Source organism: Tauraco erythrolophus, chromosome 2 (assembly GCF_009769465.1).
Source record: "Tauraco erythrolophus isolate bTauEry1 chromosome 2, bTauEry1.pri, whole genome shotgun sequence".
Lineage (NCBI taxonomy): Eukaryota > Metazoa > Chordata > Aves > Musophagiformes > Musophagidae > Tauraco > Tauraco erythrolophus.
Window position 1 is genome coordinate 84,665,128 of NC_141466.1, and position 18,827 is coordinate 84,683,954.

The window sequence follows — 18,827 nt, forward strand, 5'->3', positions numbered from 1 at the left end:
TTTTTTTTCTTCCTTTTTTTCCCCCCTCTTTTGTCTTCTGGTAACAGCGTTTGGCATTTCCCGGACAGCCCATACTCCATAAGGCTTCAGTGTCTGAATACGAGGACGGCTTGAACGTTGCCTGCTGAGACTGAAGAAGAACTTGAGTGAAAATAATCCTCTCTTTTGTTCCGCTTGGGTTGCTTTTTGTTTGCCCGACAGATGTTCGGCCCCTGTGCGTGCACACGGAGCGGCTCCTCCGCCGGGCCCTCTGATCCGCCAGCTTATTGATCTCTGCCTGTCCGTGCGGCGTGTCTCCAGCCCTTACAGATGCGGGGGCCGCGGCCGGGCAGCAGCCCCTCTCCTTTGCACACAAACAGGCCGATCCTCCATTATGAGGGGCCGGCGGAGGAGAGCTGGCCTCGCCGCCTCCGGAGCTGTTGTGACAAATCCGGGCGCCTTTCGAGGGGCAGAGGGGCGATGCGTGCCAGGCACCGCGCTGCTGTGCCGCGCTTTGACGTGTTGTGGCGCACCGTCGCGCGGGTGCCCGAGTGAACGGGAAGGAAGAAGCCGAGGGCAGAAAGGCAGGGGCTGCGTGCGCTGCCCACCGCGTCCCTGTGCTGGTGGCTCTTCACCGGCGTCCGTAATGCATATGCAGAGCAGACGCGCTCTCGAGGTGCATCCCTTTCTCTGGGGCTGGGATAAGGCCTCCAAGGACAGCTCCAGGGTGTGTATCTCCTGCCCAGCGAGCCCCTTACATGCCTCGCAGCTCCAGTGAGCTCTGTGTCTGCAGTCCCGCTCCTCTGCTCTGTGCCACATTGCTCTGCCTTATCTCCCCTCCTTCCTAAAGCGCATCGCGTATCGCTGTGCAGGTCAGAGCCTCCAGAGCTACGACTACGCGGTGGCCTGGAGAGGAACATCCTTGCGTTTCGCTGATGTTACTGGGCACTAGGTTGTCATTTAATACTACGGTAGTTGGGCACCGGCTTACTGAAGACTTAGCTAGCTATGTGTTAATGGCCTGTTGCTCCACAGGATATTTTACCCCGCAGAAACAAATACAAACACATTTGTAGTGCTGCAGAGTTCATCTGTTCTCCTGAAGTGTTGCTCTTTGCTTGCAAGGGTCGGAGTAGCTCGGTTTGGACTAGTTAAGGCAAAACACCCACTGACATGTCATAGTCTGTTGGATCTTCCCGAGAGGCTGTCAGAGCTGGCAGCAATGCTTCACGTGGTGTCAAGTGATTTATACCAACATGAAAAGCAGGCAGGGAGGGAAACTGAGTTTTCAGCCTGTGGTGGCCTGGATGGCAGGTCCAGCTGTGTTATGGTTACTGGATCTGAGACTGAAACCATGGTACGGTGCCTCCCAGTCCTCAGTGGGTGCTTGCCACCAACAGCTTACTGGGATGGGGTTCAGCCTGAGCTGATGGCAAAGGAGGTGTCGCTGTGTAATACTACTTTGAATAATGACTAGCAGTAGGATGGGAAGAGAGACTTGGACAGCATCTGTAGAGCAGAGCAGATGTTCCACACAGTTGCCTGAGCCCCTGCTGCTCTCCTTCACTTGCATGGGTAAGACAAACAGCTGCTCTTCTCAGCATCAGCTCAGGTCTTGAGATTTCCTCCTCTGATGCACGTCATGCAGTTCAAGCGGGGTGTATGTATGGGTCTTTAATTTGGGGAAAATAACTTCGACAAACCACAGTGGTATCAGTAGCCAGCAACTTTCATTGCCCTCTTTGTTAGTCTTGGATCTTCCTTGACACATATGTAAAAATGAGCAAAAAGGGCTCATTTGGAAAGAAAAGCTTTGTAAAATGCTCTCTGGTTTGACAAGTGGGGTCTTGCTGAGCCTGCTGGACCTTGTACTTAGGCTCTCTTTTTGTCAACAGATGAGGACTGTAATTGCTGAGAATCGCTCAATGCAACGGAAATTTTGTCCTAGGTATGTCACCTAAACACTGTTAAGCGGCTTGTGGCTCAGTGATGTTTAAGACGTCAGGGTCAACCTGCTAAAAACAAGCAGTTTAAGGCTAGGCACTCACAGAGCTTGTCTGTAGCAGGTTGTGGGGATGCCCAGCCTGCCAGTTCAAACCAGGAAGGACTGCGGGTGATGTATGAATAATTCCTGAGTGGAGGATGAAGGGGAGAAAAAATTCCAAAATCCACATCTACTGATCTGTGGAAGTCTGGCGGTGAGTGTGATAAAAACTTTCTCTGGCTTTTGAGAAGGAAATGCCTTGTGAGTGTAGGAAGATCAATGAATTCAGCCCTGTGCATCAGTCAGTGCCTGCAGGACAATGTTACGTATCACCTGGCATGAGGGATTTGGTTCATGCACATTTTTGCACAGACCATGTTGTAACTCTTCTGTAGGCACTGTTAGACCCATACAGTGGGAGTTACGTAAAGCAGTTCTATTCCATAGGTGTTACCTGAAACCCAAGCTGCGCCCATGCTAAGTGTTAGAAAGGAAAAATCAGTATTTGGATTAATTCCTTTGATTTGTCTTGTTTCTGCTTTTACTCTCACAACCCTTCCCTTCGCTCTGCACAGCCTGTGGGTGATGTTGTTGTTTGCAGAGCTGTGTGCGAGCCATTCTGTGACTTTTCTTTTAAAGCAGTTCTTTGAAATTCTGCTGCTTCTGTAATGGGTTTGAGTGCAGTTGCGTCACTGTTGTGATGGTCTGTCAAGCCATCTAATTGGGTTGTCTCATTAAAACTTACAATCAGCAATCCTGTAGTCCAACACTGTAGCTAGAGCCACAGTGGCTGACCAAGCCCCTGCACGTGGGTTGAGATGTGGATGCAGAGGACAATGGGAAACTGCGTCTCTTGTGAACTCATTCTACAGCTTCTAAGATGAAGCTTGGATGTATTACAATGCCTCTGACTTTACCTTCTCTGTAAGGAGACTAACTAGAGCAATTCAGTTAAAATTAACAAATAGGCGGCTTTTAGTCTCCAGTTCGGAGTCGAGGCTGCTTTTGGGATCTCAAACTGGACATTCAAGGACCATCCACTAGTCTCTGTTGGGTAGCTTGGCCCTCGATGTCCTTTTTGTTAGGTAGCGTGTGAGGAGGAAACGGTGCAAGAAAAGGACAGATTTGTGTAGTCATTAATAGAAACTAAATTCTTGGAGTCGCTCCAAAGTGCATTTTGGCTTTGAATGGAAACAGTTTATGAAAAAACCCCTTATGTTGACCACTTATGCAGGTCAACATATTAGTTAAACCACTGCAAAGGCATTCTCTTATAAGAGGTCTTCTTTTTATCTTGTTTTAATCTGAGCTAACTAGGCAAAAGGGCCTAATTTCAGGAGTCTGATCCACTGCCTTTCTTTTATTTTTACTGCAATGATGACTTCTAGCACCATAGTTAAATTTTTCTGGGAGCATGAGCTCAGAGGTTCAGGTTTGTGCAGACAGTGAAAATGAGGACAGCTTTTCTGCCGATACCAGGCTTAAACTAAACACGGGGTTTAAATTACACTGCCAGAAACCCCTCTTAAATGTTTGTGCAGCATTTTTATGGGTTAAATTAGGCATGTGAATGCCTGCATATAGATGCTGCTTTGGCCACTCTGGCTCCTCAGCTACTCAGAGAAGCTGAGCGTCTTGGCTGTTTGGTGCTTCACTGAGTTTGGTGGAGAGTGTCCCATTGACAGTGACTTAACAGAGGTGAAGGGGACCGCAGCCTCCAATTTTAAAGGCTGTACAGCCAAACAAAATACATTTGATTGTTTAGATGCATTAGCCTGCTTTGAATCAAGAGCCTGTCCATTCAAGGCTGGAAGCTCAGCAGCTCTGCACTGAGGGCCCAGAGAAACTAGGGGGAAAACAAGTCCTCATGTTCCTGCGGAAATACTTTCGGCTGTGACCGAGTGCGTGCTCTTGCTGAAATAGGACAGTGGCCAGGAAACACTGGCTACCCAGGTGACATCTTTGGAGAGTTAAGGAGTGTTGATAAACTTTGCTATGGAGCAGTCTTAACGAATGTGTAGCCCAGGCTGAGCCACGTATCACACTGGTCTTCACAGGAGCTTATGTGAATTCTCTTCAGCATCACTTAACGTACGTACAATAGGGTGTGGACAGCAAAGTTTTCCCTCCCCTGCCTCGCATCGTGATCCCCATGTTGGAGTCATATGAGAAAAATCTAAGTGTCACCACTGAAATCTTCTTGTTTGGTTGTGTTTTTTAAAGAGCAGTTTAGTGTAAAAGCCTCACTAAATACCAGTTGAGAACACTTTGCATCATCCTTTTCAGATTTTGTGGGTTAGCTCAGGGTAAGCACTTCTCTTGGCTTTTCTGAAAAAGCCATAAAACCCCAGACTTTGTGGCTTACTTTAAATCAGAGAATGAAAACACACTGCACGGCTCTTCCAAAGACAAATTGACTTTCATTTTTAAAAATCCCGTCTAATCGTCATTAATCAAGCCATCCCCTGTGCTAATAAGATGGAGGCAGGGAATGGAATGCCATTCCGGCTCGGGCAGCTGTTGTGCATGTCAACCAGTTTCAAAACGCTTGGCAAAAGTTGTAAATGCAGTTCTAATGAGATCGACTTGTCTGCAACTAGCAAACAAATACCAGCCGCACCAAAATGTTTGTTTGCCATGGGACTTAATGGAGATTGTGTTAACTGTTCTGCACTCAAGGGTACATGTCAAGGAAAGTTCAGATCAAGCGTAAGGCAGTGACACTGGAATGCAGCTTTCTCTAAAATAGTCGCTTATATAAAACCTGAGAAAAAGCCTCCTCCTCCTCTTTCCACCCCCCACCCCTTCCCCATCAGGTCTCTTAACTTTCTGCTATCTCAGTGCACGAGGCTCTTTGCAAAGGCTGCATAAGCAAGCTACAAATGGAAATATGTTTTCCACTGAGATGTTTGAGGATGGGCTCCTGATAGGGGACAGACTACCAAGACGCTCTACAGCATCTCTCACCTCCCACGTACCCCGGCTGGGTATGGCTCCATCAGCAGCCCAGGTTGGTCATGGAGAAGAAGAGGCAAGGCACTCAGCTGAGCCACCCAAGGTCTCCAGTATGAGAGCACTACACTGAGGGACAAGTAAACAGCTTGATCATCTACCAGACCTGCCTGCCTGGTTAAACAGAGCATTGGTCCAGCGGGATTGTAATCCTGTTCAGCTAAGCCACCTTAGCAGGCCAGGCATTGTGGATGTCCCATATCCGTACCTAGGTAGACACCTAGGTGAATGTGCACATCAGTGACTTCCTGTAGAACCGCCAAGGAGATCACCAAACTTGTGTGGCTGGAGAAAGCCAAGCAATGGAAACATCTAAATTTCAGAGAAGTCAGGTCTCAGGTAAGCCAAAACCACCATACCTCAACTGTGAAGTATCTACAACACTGCAGTACAACTTGCAATCTTCCACATTTCCTTCCTCTTCCTTAGCAAAAAAAAAAAAAAAAGGGAATCCTGTTTTTTAACTTTCCTTTTATGGTTCTTTGATCTAAAGCACAAAGGACTTGTTAAATTTTTGGTACCATGACTACTCTCTTGCCAGCACCCCTTTAATGTGTCTTGTGCCAAAGAATATTAATTATTGTAGGCTACAGTGAAGTCCATCTCTACCCCCGCTTGAGCCTCTGAAATGAACAGTGAAGTTGAACTTTTCCAGCAACTGTTAGGAAAAGGGCCAAGAACAGCCTAACAGGAAAGATACCGAGGATTTTTTGTTTGTTTTTCTGCTAAACCATGTTTTTGTAATTATGAATACTTTGTTGAAATTGCTTAGAAAAGGAAGTGCACATAAAATGGTCCATACAATTAAACTAACTACATATTAGAGTTGGAAGAATATAAGGCCGGTCTCACTCTGCTGCTCTCGCACAGACAAAACCCCTTCTCAAAAGGAATTTGGCTTGAGAAGGCAGATCTGGAGACAAATCTCAGTTAACTTCAGGCCCATGTGCCATATTGTCTGGTTTATGACTGCCCCAAATAGCCTAAAAGCAAAGGACATTCATACTAAACAAAAGCAATGGCCGAAAGAAAGAGAAAGAGGAATTTGAAAGCTGTCATTTCCAAATCCCTTCTTCTCAAAAGTTGGTTCCCGACTCTGGATCAGGAACTTTGAACAAGACAGCAATTACTTTATGCTCCTAAAACCACCTTCTACTAGACTGGGGAGAAACAGGACTACTTTATTTTGCTCAGATTCACATGAATGCTGCTTCAATCATTCCCCACTTGCTCCTGCCACTTCTTTCCAGGCTTAGATTTTCCAAATCTAAGTTGAGATCACTTGCCCAGGCAGCTCTCTCTTGCTTTCCAGGATAGATGATGCTGGGGTATCAAAAAATTTTGTTCAAGTGTGGGAAATTACAACCTTGCCCTCTAAGTAAATAAATAAAGGAGTGAGTTGCAGTAGCACTACTTCAACTGCTATACTTCAAATAGTGTTTTATAATATCCACATAAATGGCTTACCCTAGGAAAGGGCAATAAAATAGAAGCAGCCTGCTCCTGGCTCTCACCTCACTGAGGCACACACCATGTTACAGGCGTACCTCGCTGTAAAAAGGAGAAACATCATCCTGGAGTGATAAAGCTCAGTATTTGGTTTATAAAACAACATTTTATGATTCAGCCTTAAGAAAGTCTTGGTTTTAGTCAAAGGAAAATGAAAAACTTATCTTTGACACAGGAACAATAGAGCGAACTAAACTTTCAGAAGCATATATACAGTATATATGTCCTGTCAAGCACTTTCACTTTCCCTAGTAAAAAGCCCCCTCTCCTGTCACAAAATGGATTTGACACATAAACAATATTGCTGAAAACACGTGCAAAAATAAAGCAAGGTGTACTTTACTACAAACCTAGCTTTTTTAAGCCAATTCTGACCTCATGCAGTCCCTTATATAAGCAACAGTATGCTGCCATTTGGCTGAGATGAAAATAAAGCCTTCCATCTCCTCCTTGCACGGCAAAGAACATTGTAGTGGGAAACTTTTAAAGGATGTGGGACTATTTTCACCCACACCGTGTGTAACTATGTTGAAGCCTCTGCTAGCAACTAACTATTGCCATCTTACGGCGGCCAGTAGTGTTGTTGCAGGCGAAACCGAGGTAGCTGCTGCTGCTGCTGCTACTGAGCGCTGCTCTCCTTACACTGTCACTTGCAAGTTCTTGAAGGAGGTCGTTAGAAGAGCTTGCTCCAAGATTAGTCAAACGTTGCACTACAGCCCTCTTGAAAAACACACATAGCATGTTCGATACTGAGAAAAGGCATTGCAAGATACGTATATTTCCACTCTCTCCTTTCTCTTAAAATAAAATTGTATTGAAGACATCCAACACCTGGCCAAACCCAGACCTTTGCTTCCAGCAACCCGAAGCGGCATGTGTTTTGCCCACCTGCACCTCTATAGCCTACCTGCCAAGACAGTTCTGTAACCAGAGCGCGCTCAAAGTGCTTCATAAACTATTAACTTACATCGTAGACGTGGTGCAAAATGACTACCGACCTGATTTATACATAGGAAGTAGAGGCACAGACCTAAGGAGAGTTGCAGAAAGCGATGGCATCCCCACCTTCCAGCCCCAGGTCATGATGACCTTCACAAACAAATCTAAGTAACTTGGTGGATTAAAAAAAACATCTTGGTGCCTTTTATCTGTAAGACACTTCCGACACCTGTAACTTTCAATCGTGTTTTAATACTAATGAGCAAGCAACTAACTTGTAGCTTAGCAGCCCACAATCGTTTTTCTACTCACATTATCTTCTGTCACTCCTGCAACTCCTGACTCTAAGCACAAGCGGCGATGACATCAGGGCAGGGCATAACCAGGAAGTTAAAAACAAATTGGGAAACAAACCGTCCCATGTCACTGGTTCCAAACCCATCTATAGGGAGTGAATATAGTGCTACCTTCTATAAAAGAAATATGGTATTTTCAGCCCAATGGGCCTGTGAAAAAGCTTTCATCCCCTGGGTCTTCAGCCAGATGTACTCTGCAGGGAAACTGAAAAGGATACAGAACGGCCACCTCATCTGCACAAGTGCTCCCATAGAACAGCACTGACACACAGTGGCAGGAAAACTTGCATCCCTGGTACTTGCTGTTTTATCTCTTCTGAGATTGCAAACGAGACCTGAACACGCTAATCACCTCGTATTTCTCCTAAAACGACTTACAGAGACAGGCCTAGACACCTCAAATTAAAACAAGCCATTCCTAAAACCTGTTGGACATGGGTTTATTTTGGATGTAAAATCTACCCTTAAATACAAAAGCATCCAAATCTTTTTTTTTTAAAAATTGAATCAGTGCAACTCTCCTAAACATCTGGCATCCTGTGAGAATATTAAATTAATTCAGGTACAAATTTGATATTTCCCCTTGTTTGTGGCCCTTCCCTCATGGTTTAGATCTTGCATACTGTAACAGACCTGTCCCAAAAGGCAGGCATGTCAACTCAGTACCCTCAGCTGCTTTTCTTTCCAACTGAAACACTACTCAGTTTCACTAGTTACCAACTTTGCACAAAGCTGTAACAATCTCTTGTGAAACACCTGAGCAATTCAACATAAACTAGTATCAAAGACAGCCAAGCTTAAAGTTCTTTAATTGAATTTTACAGAAGTAACAGAGCACGTTTTTAATTTGGTATTGATGATGTGTACTTTACATATACACAAGCTTTCTGTTCTTAGAATTATTGCTCAGTACAGAACAGTGTATAGCTACACAGTCATTCATACAAAAAACCTTGTCCACTTCCGATGACGTTTGCAAATAATGTTAAACATTCTATTAAGTTACCTGAACCTGTCTGGAAGTTCTGACTTGTGTGACCAAGTGACTTCAGCCCCAGTGCCACTCAGACTTGGGATGCCTGCACCCTTCTTACTGCCCAGTTACCCAGGGATGAGGTGTTCCCTCCTTACTCTGCCCAACAGTGGCACCCAGTGGTCAACTGTTTTCATGGACACTTTGTAAAGCAGCTACTATTCGAGTTCCCGGCTCACCACATTTCCGAAACACAGCTAGCTCAAACGCACCAGCTGCTTGACTACTGAGGTTCAAAATGCTACCCACTATTTAAATTGTCTAGAAAGCCTGAGGCTACCATCGCTGGTGAAGACTAGCCAGAGCTAGGAAAGAAAGCACAACACCTGAAACACTGCACAGAAGGCAAGTCGGCCACCTCCACACAGGAGGCAAAGTTACTGTACAGACAAACACATCAGCAAAATTGTTCTTTTAAAAAAACAAGTATGCCACCTCAAGCAATGAGATATTTTGTATGTTCTTTCCTAAATAGCTACAGACTGTTAAAGGATTCCTGGGCAAGGGGAGATGTCATGGTTTGATGTGGAGGGGGCGGTCGTTCTGGTGGCAGGAGAGGGGTTTTGGTCCCTGTGACCTCCCCGGTTTTGGAACCGGGTTAGGCTTAGTTCTGGCCACCAGATCAGACTGCCATCCCCCTCGGGATTGAGCCAATAGGGCGCCTCTGCGAATTGCCCTATTTAAGTCAGGACAAAGGAACCGGAAAAGGTGCTTCGCCCAGCATCGAGCAGAGAAGGGAGGAGGGCACTGCCCCTGCTCCCTGGCTCCCGGCCGGGCAGCTGCCTGCGTCGGGCCGGCGCCGCCCACGGAGGATGGCGGCGGCGGAGCCAGCTGGGGAACTCAGGGGCACCCCACTCCCGGAGTGCCCACTGGGCTGAGTTCACCTGGAGAGGACTGAGATCTGAGAGAAACAGCCGCATTGACAGCAGGTCAGTGAGGATGGAGCGGGAGGAGGTGTGCCGGAGCCGAGTTTCCCCTGCGGCTGATGGTGAGATAGCAGGCGGCCCCCCTGCAACCAGGACGGCCTCGGTGGAGCAGAGACCCACTCGCAGCCCGTGGGGAGAAGATGCCTGAGCCTGAGGATGGTCGTGTTGGGGTGCACGGCGAGGCAGAGAGGCATCTGGAGTCTGCGTGACGACCCACGCCGGAGCGAGTGGCTACAGCTCCCTAAGTACCCAAGACTGTGGTAAAGCCCACACCGGAGCAATCTGTGGGGAAGGATTGTTTCCAGTGGGCTGGACTCACGCTGGAGAAGTTTGTGGATTTTTCCTCGTGGGTAGGGGATCCATTGGAGCAGGGGAAAAGGGTGTAAGGACTCCTCCTCCTTTAAGAAAGAAGCAGCAGTAACAGCACGGAATGAACTGACCTGCACTCCCCCAGTCCCTGCCCCCTGTGCTGCTGGGGGGAGGAGGTAGAGCCGGGAGGAAAAGGAAAGGGCGGGGGGGGAAGGTGTCAGTTTTAAGATCTGGTTCTGTTTCTTTCTGTCCTCTCGAGTAATCGGTTTTTGTTTCCCTTTGTCCTTCTAAGTAATCATTAATAAACTCTTTTGCTTTGAGAAAGCCCTGTCTGGTTTGCCCGGGACCATGGTTGGTGGGTGCTCCCTCTGTTCTTGTCTCAACCCTCAGTCCCTTTGGTTTTTTTTTTTTCCTCTCCTCTCTACTTTACTGGAGAAGGAGAGACTGTGTGAGTTTTAGTTGCTGGATCAGCCTAAAACCACGACAGGAGATTATTTTGCCCTTGATGACACAAGCTCTACTTTTCTAAAGGTCCTAGTACTCAAGCCCATTTCCAGGAGTGCTATGCAGCACATCAGCCGGTCTACACTTGATGCAATTTGCCCAAGAATCAAAAGCAGTAATAGGGTTAACAAAGCCCCCAAACATTAACAGCTGTTCAGGAATCTCCATACTAAGTTATTTACCATCAGTAGCTTGAAAAGGATGATGCTTCAGATTTTGGGCATTAACTGAACAGAAACAGGTAGAGGCGAGCCCAGATGCACAGTCCAGGACTAAACTCTGGAAGATTCCATTTAACATTCTTCCCTCTTACACAGAGAAATTGGTTTCTGATGACTCATATTTATAGCCTCTGTAAATAACTACAGAGAGGTCAAATGCCAGGATAGCATGTCAGAGAGATAAAGGAGAACACAGGAAAAGCAAGCTATGAGAGAAGGCAGCACGAACAGAACAAATGCTTTTCTCACTAAACCAAGGCTGAACTGAAAGGATTACCAGAAGTCTGGGAACCTAAATTTTAGTAAGTTTAAACTCCTCCATATTGTACATCATAAGGGATTGCAGAAGGGGATTAAACTGACATTGGAATTAGATTGATCAATAGATTAAGACAAGATGAACGAAATGAACCTGTAACTCTTAGCTGCTTCCTTGCCATGAACTGCTCTGGTTTCTAAAAAACACGATCGCTTCTAACAAAGGTAGAAAATACTCAGCATGACAGCAGCTGGACTTCATGAAAAAGTTTAATAAGACAAATGTCTTCATCATACAGGTAAATTATACAACATAGATTATGTGTTTGTAAGTGAACTGAATTAGTCTTTTCGTAATTGGACAGTTTCCTCTTTGATTCCTTCTTTTGTGACAATGCAAATCTTAACTGCATCCCCAGTGTACACGTCTCTCTCAGCAGCAGAAATAAAGACATCTTTAACCAGCTGCAAAGCCTTCTCCAGGGTCAGAGGTACATGTTCTACATTTTGCATGTTCTTGAAGCCAATCTAAGAAAAGATGAAAATGCAGAAATACTTGGTCTGTTTTAGAAACCCAAAGCCAGCAAAAGTATTCCTCCAGACAGTTTACAGCTGCATGCTCAGAACTTCAACAATGCTGATACTCATACGAAAGAAACTAGAAGCAGATCCAGTACACAGCCAGCATAGCTCCTCCCACTCATTCAGCATGTACGGAATGACAATGAACATTCCGATCTGAACTGATCTAATTCTTCAGAAACTTCTCACTGGGTTAGCAGTATCAGAACTGCCCACAAGCCTTTTCTCTAGTCATTTTGTAGTTAGGAACATTTCTTAAACCCAAATATTCCTCAATGTACCTAGAATTAAAAAATAATAGTATACATTGGAACGTATCAGTCGTACTAAATAGTGTATTTTAGGTATAAACTTTAGTGTTCACTTAAGCACCAAAACTGTAAAAGGAGGAGAGGAATTATTTGCCTCAAACTCATAAGCAATAAAAAGCTACTTATGACAACTTTGTTTCTGCAGAAGATATTTTATTGTCTTCAGTTAATAAAGTTCAAAACTAAGTCGAAGCTAAGAACCTGGAGTTGTTTAAAAAAAAAAGATTCTATTCCTTTCTCAGCTGATAAGAACTATGAGTGATTATTGGTTTTTTTAAGCACAAAAGTGGTGATGACATCAGGCTCGATTGACTAAACAATACCAATGTCAGAGAATAGAATGAGTAAAACATGCTTTGGTATTTCTCTCATTCAACATTAACAGCCGCAATTAAATATGAAAATATTCTTCAAGTATTTTTAGACAGATTTACTTGAATAAGTTTCCAATGGTTTTATGCAAGAACATTCTTAGAAAATGGTGTCTGAGGTGTACAAAACTTAAGACTTTTAAACATGTGTATGTTAACTGATAAAACGTATTACATACATACTAATTCTATCTTCTTAATTTAGTATTATTTCATGCTAAGTAACAGGCATATTTATGTTACCAGCTAAGGGGAAAAAAAAAAACACCGAAAAAAAATCAAATAGCTTCTATGGCAAACAATTCTCCAATTAAAACATTTACCTGTATTTTAAACAGGCAGTGCACTGTTTGTAGCATATTAGAAACCTGAACAGATTCTACAGCAAAACTCAGATTTCTCCTGAGAACGTAAAGCTACACAATTTATAAATGCATGGATTAACAGTCTTACCCGTAATACATTTAAAACTTCTCTCAAAAGTAATATTCCCCAAAGGTAAAGCTACATTAATTTCAATGTCACAAATGTTTACTGAGACAATAAAGGCGGGGAGAGGGAAAAGAGAGAACTATTTTACCTGGTTATCAAGCAAGGGTTGCAGCATGGCACTTGCTGATCCACCTGCTTTGAAAGAATCTCTCTGGTATGAGCCTACTGGATCAAAGCTATATACTGCTCCCTTCCCTGAAAAAAAAAAAAAGTATGTAATCACAATCCAGAAAGATTCTCAATGCAGGTAAGCATTTACATCAGAAATTAGCGCTCTCCACAAGCAGTCTCTGGAGTACCACAGATCCCAGCAAACCTTTACCAAATAACACCGCCATATTTTCAGACAATGCTTTGTACAGTAGGCTCGCTATGGTTGTGGCCTGGTACTATATGCAAGGTTATCTTCAATATTTAAGCTATAACCATGCTCTGACAGATGTTTTCTACAATACTTACCACAGAAAAAGTGCTGATGCAGAACAATGAAAGCAGGAGAATGTGCTAGAGCGCAGTGCTGCACAAAGAGCTCTGCTGGTTCTAAAGCTAGCACAAAGAGGCAGTTTAGCCATCGCTCTTGAACAACACAGCTCTTGAGCAGGCTTGGATGTCTCTGCATCGCCTTCCCAGAGCCAGGGATGATGCTCTGGTCTCCCATGCACTTCCCTCTGGTGCCAGGCCAGGTTGCGCAAAGCTCATTAGCTTGCGCCAACATCAGAGATGCAGATGCAGGGTAGCTCTCCAGCATCAGGGTTGGATGCTAATCAAAACGCAGCACCTGGCCAAGCCCAGCCTTTCCCTTCAGACAGGCTGCACCTGATTTAATAAACCGGCCAGTGTGCTTGGCAGCACAGCACAGGCTGCTGAGCAGCCCTGAGAAGCCAGCAGAGATCCAGAAAGCAACGCTGAATCAACACCAATCAACCTTGCTGGACCCAAATTAAGCCCATGCATGCAAACCTGCACTCTGATTCTTACCAATTGCTACAGCACCCTCACAATCTGACATTTACCATTACACAGGGCAGACTAATCCTTTTCCAGACTCCACACATCGTAGCCATGTCTTAGCAAGACTGGGAAAGCAGTATAACTTAATGGTAACAACAAACTGCAGAGAATAGTTGAAATTATCCAAACAAGACCACCTCTGAGCTCCTGCTCAAAGCCAGAGAACACATTATTTTAGTAACTCAACCAAATGATTGAATAAGAGTCCAGTAAGTCCTGGAAGGGCTGTACATTAAACTACAGCTTCCATGTAGAAGTCATGATTTTCATTAAAGGTTAGTTAACTTTAAAAATCTCTTTGTAGAAATTTGTCTCTGGAGTAAATCTTCATATTTAATAACCTCTACCACACTGACAGGACTGAGTAAAATATATACAATTTTACTGCTAACGTCTCCTTTAAAGACACCATTAAGAAATTCAGGAAAGCTGTTATAAAGTGTTCCGGTCTGTAGTGAAGTACAAGAGGTAATCAACGTTAGCAGATTTCACTGTAATCAAATAATTATAACATAGTTTTTAGACTTTCAGATCTACAGAAATGGAAGATCAAGTTAGTAGCAGAAACTAGGAAACAAGTCCAATGCATAAGACGTACTTGACCTGTGTAAATACCGTAATGCCTAAAGGTAGGTGCTAGGAATAGGAACACAAACTTCGTTATTCCATCAGTATGCCTGAGATGTGAAAGGATAGCTACTCATACACAGAAATGTAGCCTTTTTTTTTTCTGTTTCAAGTCTTACCTTCTTCATCAAGTCCACCAATTATGTTGTAAACGTAGTAAGGAAAGAAACGTCGAGAATACAGAATTGTAGACAGCATTGCTGCAATAGCTCCAGTAGTCATGGTCTTGTTATTGGAATGCTTGTACATCTGCAAGTGGTACAGCATGTTCGAGAAGAAAGTCAAACTCTCAATCAGAATTACATTTTCTGTAACCTCACTACAGAAGAATCTGATGCTAAACAAGATTTTTAGCTAGCATGATTACTGAAAACACACTGGTCTAGAAGTAAAGCCAAAACTTCAAGCCTTCTTACAAGCCAAAAACTAACATTTCTCCAAAGTTTTGCAAAGAACAGATGTTGCCTCATTAACATTATCTTCTCTAGCTTTTCCATTCTTTAAATTTGTGATGTTACACTTAGCAAGAACACAACACCAATTTTTCCTAGTTGATCTTCCACTAGCAATACAGTTATGATACAAACACTTGAAGAAAACAAACAGAAATTAAATTTAAAGCATATCATATTATTGGTCTCAAACGTGACACAGAGAACGTAAGTTTCTAAATACAGTAATACAGTTAGCTACCTTTAATCTTGCTTCAATAATTTTAGTAAGGGTAAGGCAGTCACCATGGAAACCAGTGCATCCAATGACCGTTTGTTCTGTTCTGTAAGACATAAAATTTTGTTGTGATTTTAGATTTACTATGAACTATACCACTTTCTTACACAGTAGATTACGAAAACACCAAACATATCTTCAGTTTCTCTAACGCTATCAAAACCAGTTGTCTAAAATGTAGTAACAGATATTTTGTGTATAAAAGGTGACTGCAAACTACAACTTGAAGAGAACTCATTAAGTAAAGGACCACGCAGATGTCTGTCTTCAATCCACTGACTTCACAGCAAGACTGCCAAAAAGAAATTCTTAGTTTCTTTATGCACCCCTAACTCTAGCTATTACCGTTTAATCTCGCTAGAGGCTCTGTTTTGAGATGGGGAGCCTGCTACATCCTATCATTCAGCCTAAATTTACCCTATCTAGGCAGCGGGCTGTGTTAAGATTGTACAATCGTTACGCAATATTTATGCTGTAGGTGGTTTTGTGTGCCAGCACAACAGAAGTTATCCTGCTGTGGATGCACTGTAGAAGGTCTGCTCTTTGATCAGTTTCAAAACGTTTCATGAACGCTAACTACAGGAAAACAGGTTTGAAATTTAAATTCTAGTACCTTGGTGAGATTCACACATACTTATAGAGACTAACACAAAGCAGTCATTCAGAAAACAATTTAAATTTACATCTTCTCTCAGCCTGTCACTAGAACTACACAAAGCCATGATGTGCAGCGTGCAGAAAGTGCCACAGTAGTTTCCATTTGGGCAGTATTAGAGAGTCAAAGATATAATAAGGAGTTAGCCAGGAGAAAAGTAAGTTCATATCATCTTGTGTTATCAATTAAAAAAAAAAAAAAAAAAACATAAACAAAAAAACTGCTTATACAGCTGATGGCAGCCTACTAGGTAAGTACCTACTACAGTCAAAAGAATGTAAATAACATGTATTTTTAAACCAAGGGGATGCTATCTAGATAAGTCAAGATAAGCATACAATGAGCATAAAAAGTTCAATAATGGAACTACTGACAGGTTTACCTCTCCTAAAACAAATACCTCGTCAAAGTGCCATATGGTTGACTACAGAGACACAGTACAACTGGCAGCAGTGGTCACACTTGTGTACAGACACACCACGTGTCTTGATGAAGCAGAATGACTTACCACAGGATTAAGTTTTGCTACAGGTAAGACAAAAGTTCTTCTGATTTTCCAGAAAAAACCCCCACCTGGCTTACATTAAGCCTTGTACCATGCTAAAAAACATTGTTATTAACTTCAAGAGCACGCAACAAGAAATCTGGCAGTATTTACAACATCACATCATGTCTTGCATTACAGCAAGCGTCACCATGACTTCAAAATCAATTTTGTTACTATTCTCTTTTTCTGAGAATTCTGCTTAAAGAAAGTGAGAGATCATTCCCGGCAGGTGACATGCTCATCAATACAAAAGATCTTTCATCGATTCTTACAAATCTGGACTTACAGTTTGTAGCACTTTGGACTGTCCCGGCAGTGAATTGCATAACCTTCACTCAGTCGTGTGTCAGAGGCGACAACAGAAAAGTCTTCTCCAGCGATGGCCAACACAGTCCTTAAAGAAGAACGTTCATATAACTATGACTTTTAGCACAAACATTTTCTTAGGCAACAGAGGAACAGACTAGATAGCAGGTCTATATCCAAACTCATGTTTGGTCAAGCACCTTATACTCCTTGCTATGTTTCCCACTATGCACATCCCTACATGTGATTCAAGACTGGAGGAAGCATAGACTAGACACACTGAAAAGAATTTATGTACATGATTCTCTACTTTCACTAAAAACTGTAGAGAACCTCGGTAAAATAGAGTTTCTATACAATGCAAAAACCAGACACAATAAACTAGCAATTTTAGATGCCAATGAAAGATGCACCTTCTAAAACAGTTTGGGTCTCCAAGAAAACACTCCAGCCAAGTACTAAGCATCAGTATCGTTATACTTAAATTGTCATCGCTTTTTAAATCTGATGTTATCCTGTGTTATTTACTTCCAAATAACTAGTTTTGCGATTGCCACATGTGTGCTACCATTAAGTAACAAACACATTCCCTTTAAAAAGCAGTTAGGCATTATAAAAAACATCTAAATAACGCTATCCTGGCCAGATCCCATCACCAACTCGGAGCAAGTGTCCGCAAAACATCACCTACCCTTAACAGTTATGACAAGGTAGCTTTCAACCCAGTTACAGGTTGAAAAGCTGCCGATACGACCATTACATGGGCTTCCTGAGTCACTGCAAAGAAACAACCCTGCGGGGCGCAGAAAGTGCTTATTTTGGCCCGTAAAAGCTCAGGGAGCCCGAGTGTGTCGAAAGTCACAGGGACACGCAAGAACGCCCCGAAAAGCTGCACAGACCCCCCTTTTCTCTACAAAGAGGCGCTCGCAAGGGGAGACGAACCCTCACAGGCTGCCGGAAGGAGGCAAGAGTGAGACGAGGGAGACCCAGCCCTACGGCCACTCTCCTCAGGTCCCCTCCCCCGGGGAAGGGGGTGTCAGCCCACCCCGCTCCCTGCCTGCGATTCCTCACCCTCCGTTAAAGGTGTAGGGAGAGAAGCGGTGCTGCACGGGCGCGCCGAGCTCGTAGCCCATCCCGGGCCTGAAGTCCGCGTAACCAGCCGTGGAAAACATCGCACCAGCCCAGCTCCCTGCTGTCTCACGGCAAAATGGCTGCAGCAGAGCCGGAAGTAGCGATCCACCGCTCTAGGAAGGCGACGGCCGTCTCGTCTCGTCTGCTCTGGAGGACGCCGAGAGCTGGCGCGGGAGGCGCTCGCGTGCCCGCGGCCGTTGGGCGCGGGGCCGGCCGGTGCCGCGCGTTCACCGGCCGTGTCGGGCGGGCTGCGGGCTCTGCGCGTGCCTGTCCCTGCAGGGATTTTCCTGGCCTGGGCTTGGCGGGCGCCTCCGGGCACCACGCGCAGCAGCGGCGCTGCTTCCTGCCCGTTCTAAGTTCTGTCGGCCTCCGAGTGCCCGGTCATCGAAGCGAGCGGGTTGAGGGCAGCTGTGGTGAGGTGATCAAAGACCCCGTTGTGTTCGAGCAGACGGGGAGCAGGGTGGTTCCCGCTCTGGAAAAGGGGGGAGCAGAAACACCGTGAAGAATAAAGGTCAGGAGGCACACAGAGTCCCTGAGGTGGGCCATGAGGTGCAGCGCCCGGCACCGCGGTGCATGAGCAGAACCAAGGGGGAAGTGCTGGGGTAGAGGTACGAAGAAGCGATGGGGGAGCGGGGAGATGCAGGGGAGGCGCCCGGGCCTCCAGAGGAGAGGCGCGCCCCTCTGCCCGTGGAGAAGCGCTGCTGTCGCTGAGGTCTCCGTGAGGGCTGCGCGCGGACCGCAGCGAGAGCCGCGAGGCGGTGGCACTGCGGGGCGCGCGACTGCGCAGCAACGAGCACGGGGCAGCACCTCGCGCAGCCCCAAACGGGGAACAACCTGCCAGCGCGTGAGGCGGTGGCCAGGCCTGGCGCAGCAGCCGCGCATGCCGGCGCTGCTGGGGAACAACGGCCCCGGGCCCGCCCCTGCGGCCCGCGGCCGCCCCAGCAGCCCAACCCCAGCGCGCGCCTCCCGACGCCCTCACTGAAGATGGCGGCAGAGAAGGCGGTCCGGGCACTCAACGGAAGTGACGTCCTCGGG

General features: G+C 45.2%; 1 protein-coding gene across 1 annotated transcript; it reads right to left on the reverse strand.

The window, feature by feature from the left end:
• Positions 1-11,282: 11,282 nt before the first annotated feature.
• PSMB1 (proteasome 20S subunit beta 1) lies at positions 11,283-17,889 on the reverse strand. Its single transcript, XM_009986991.2, has 6 exons — positions 17,733-17,889; positions 16,642-16,749; positions 15,118-15,199; positions 14,544-14,673; positions 12,875-12,981; positions 11,283-11,558 (listed from the first exon to the last, which is right to left on the reverse strand). Exons 1-6 carry the CDS (start codon positions 17,831-17,833, stop codon positions 11,373-11,375), a joined length of 714 nt encoding a protein of 237 aa, XP_009985293.1. The 5' UTR covers positions 17,834-17,889; the 3' UTR covers positions 11,283-11,372.
• Positions 17,890-18,827: the final 938 nt, after the last annotated feature.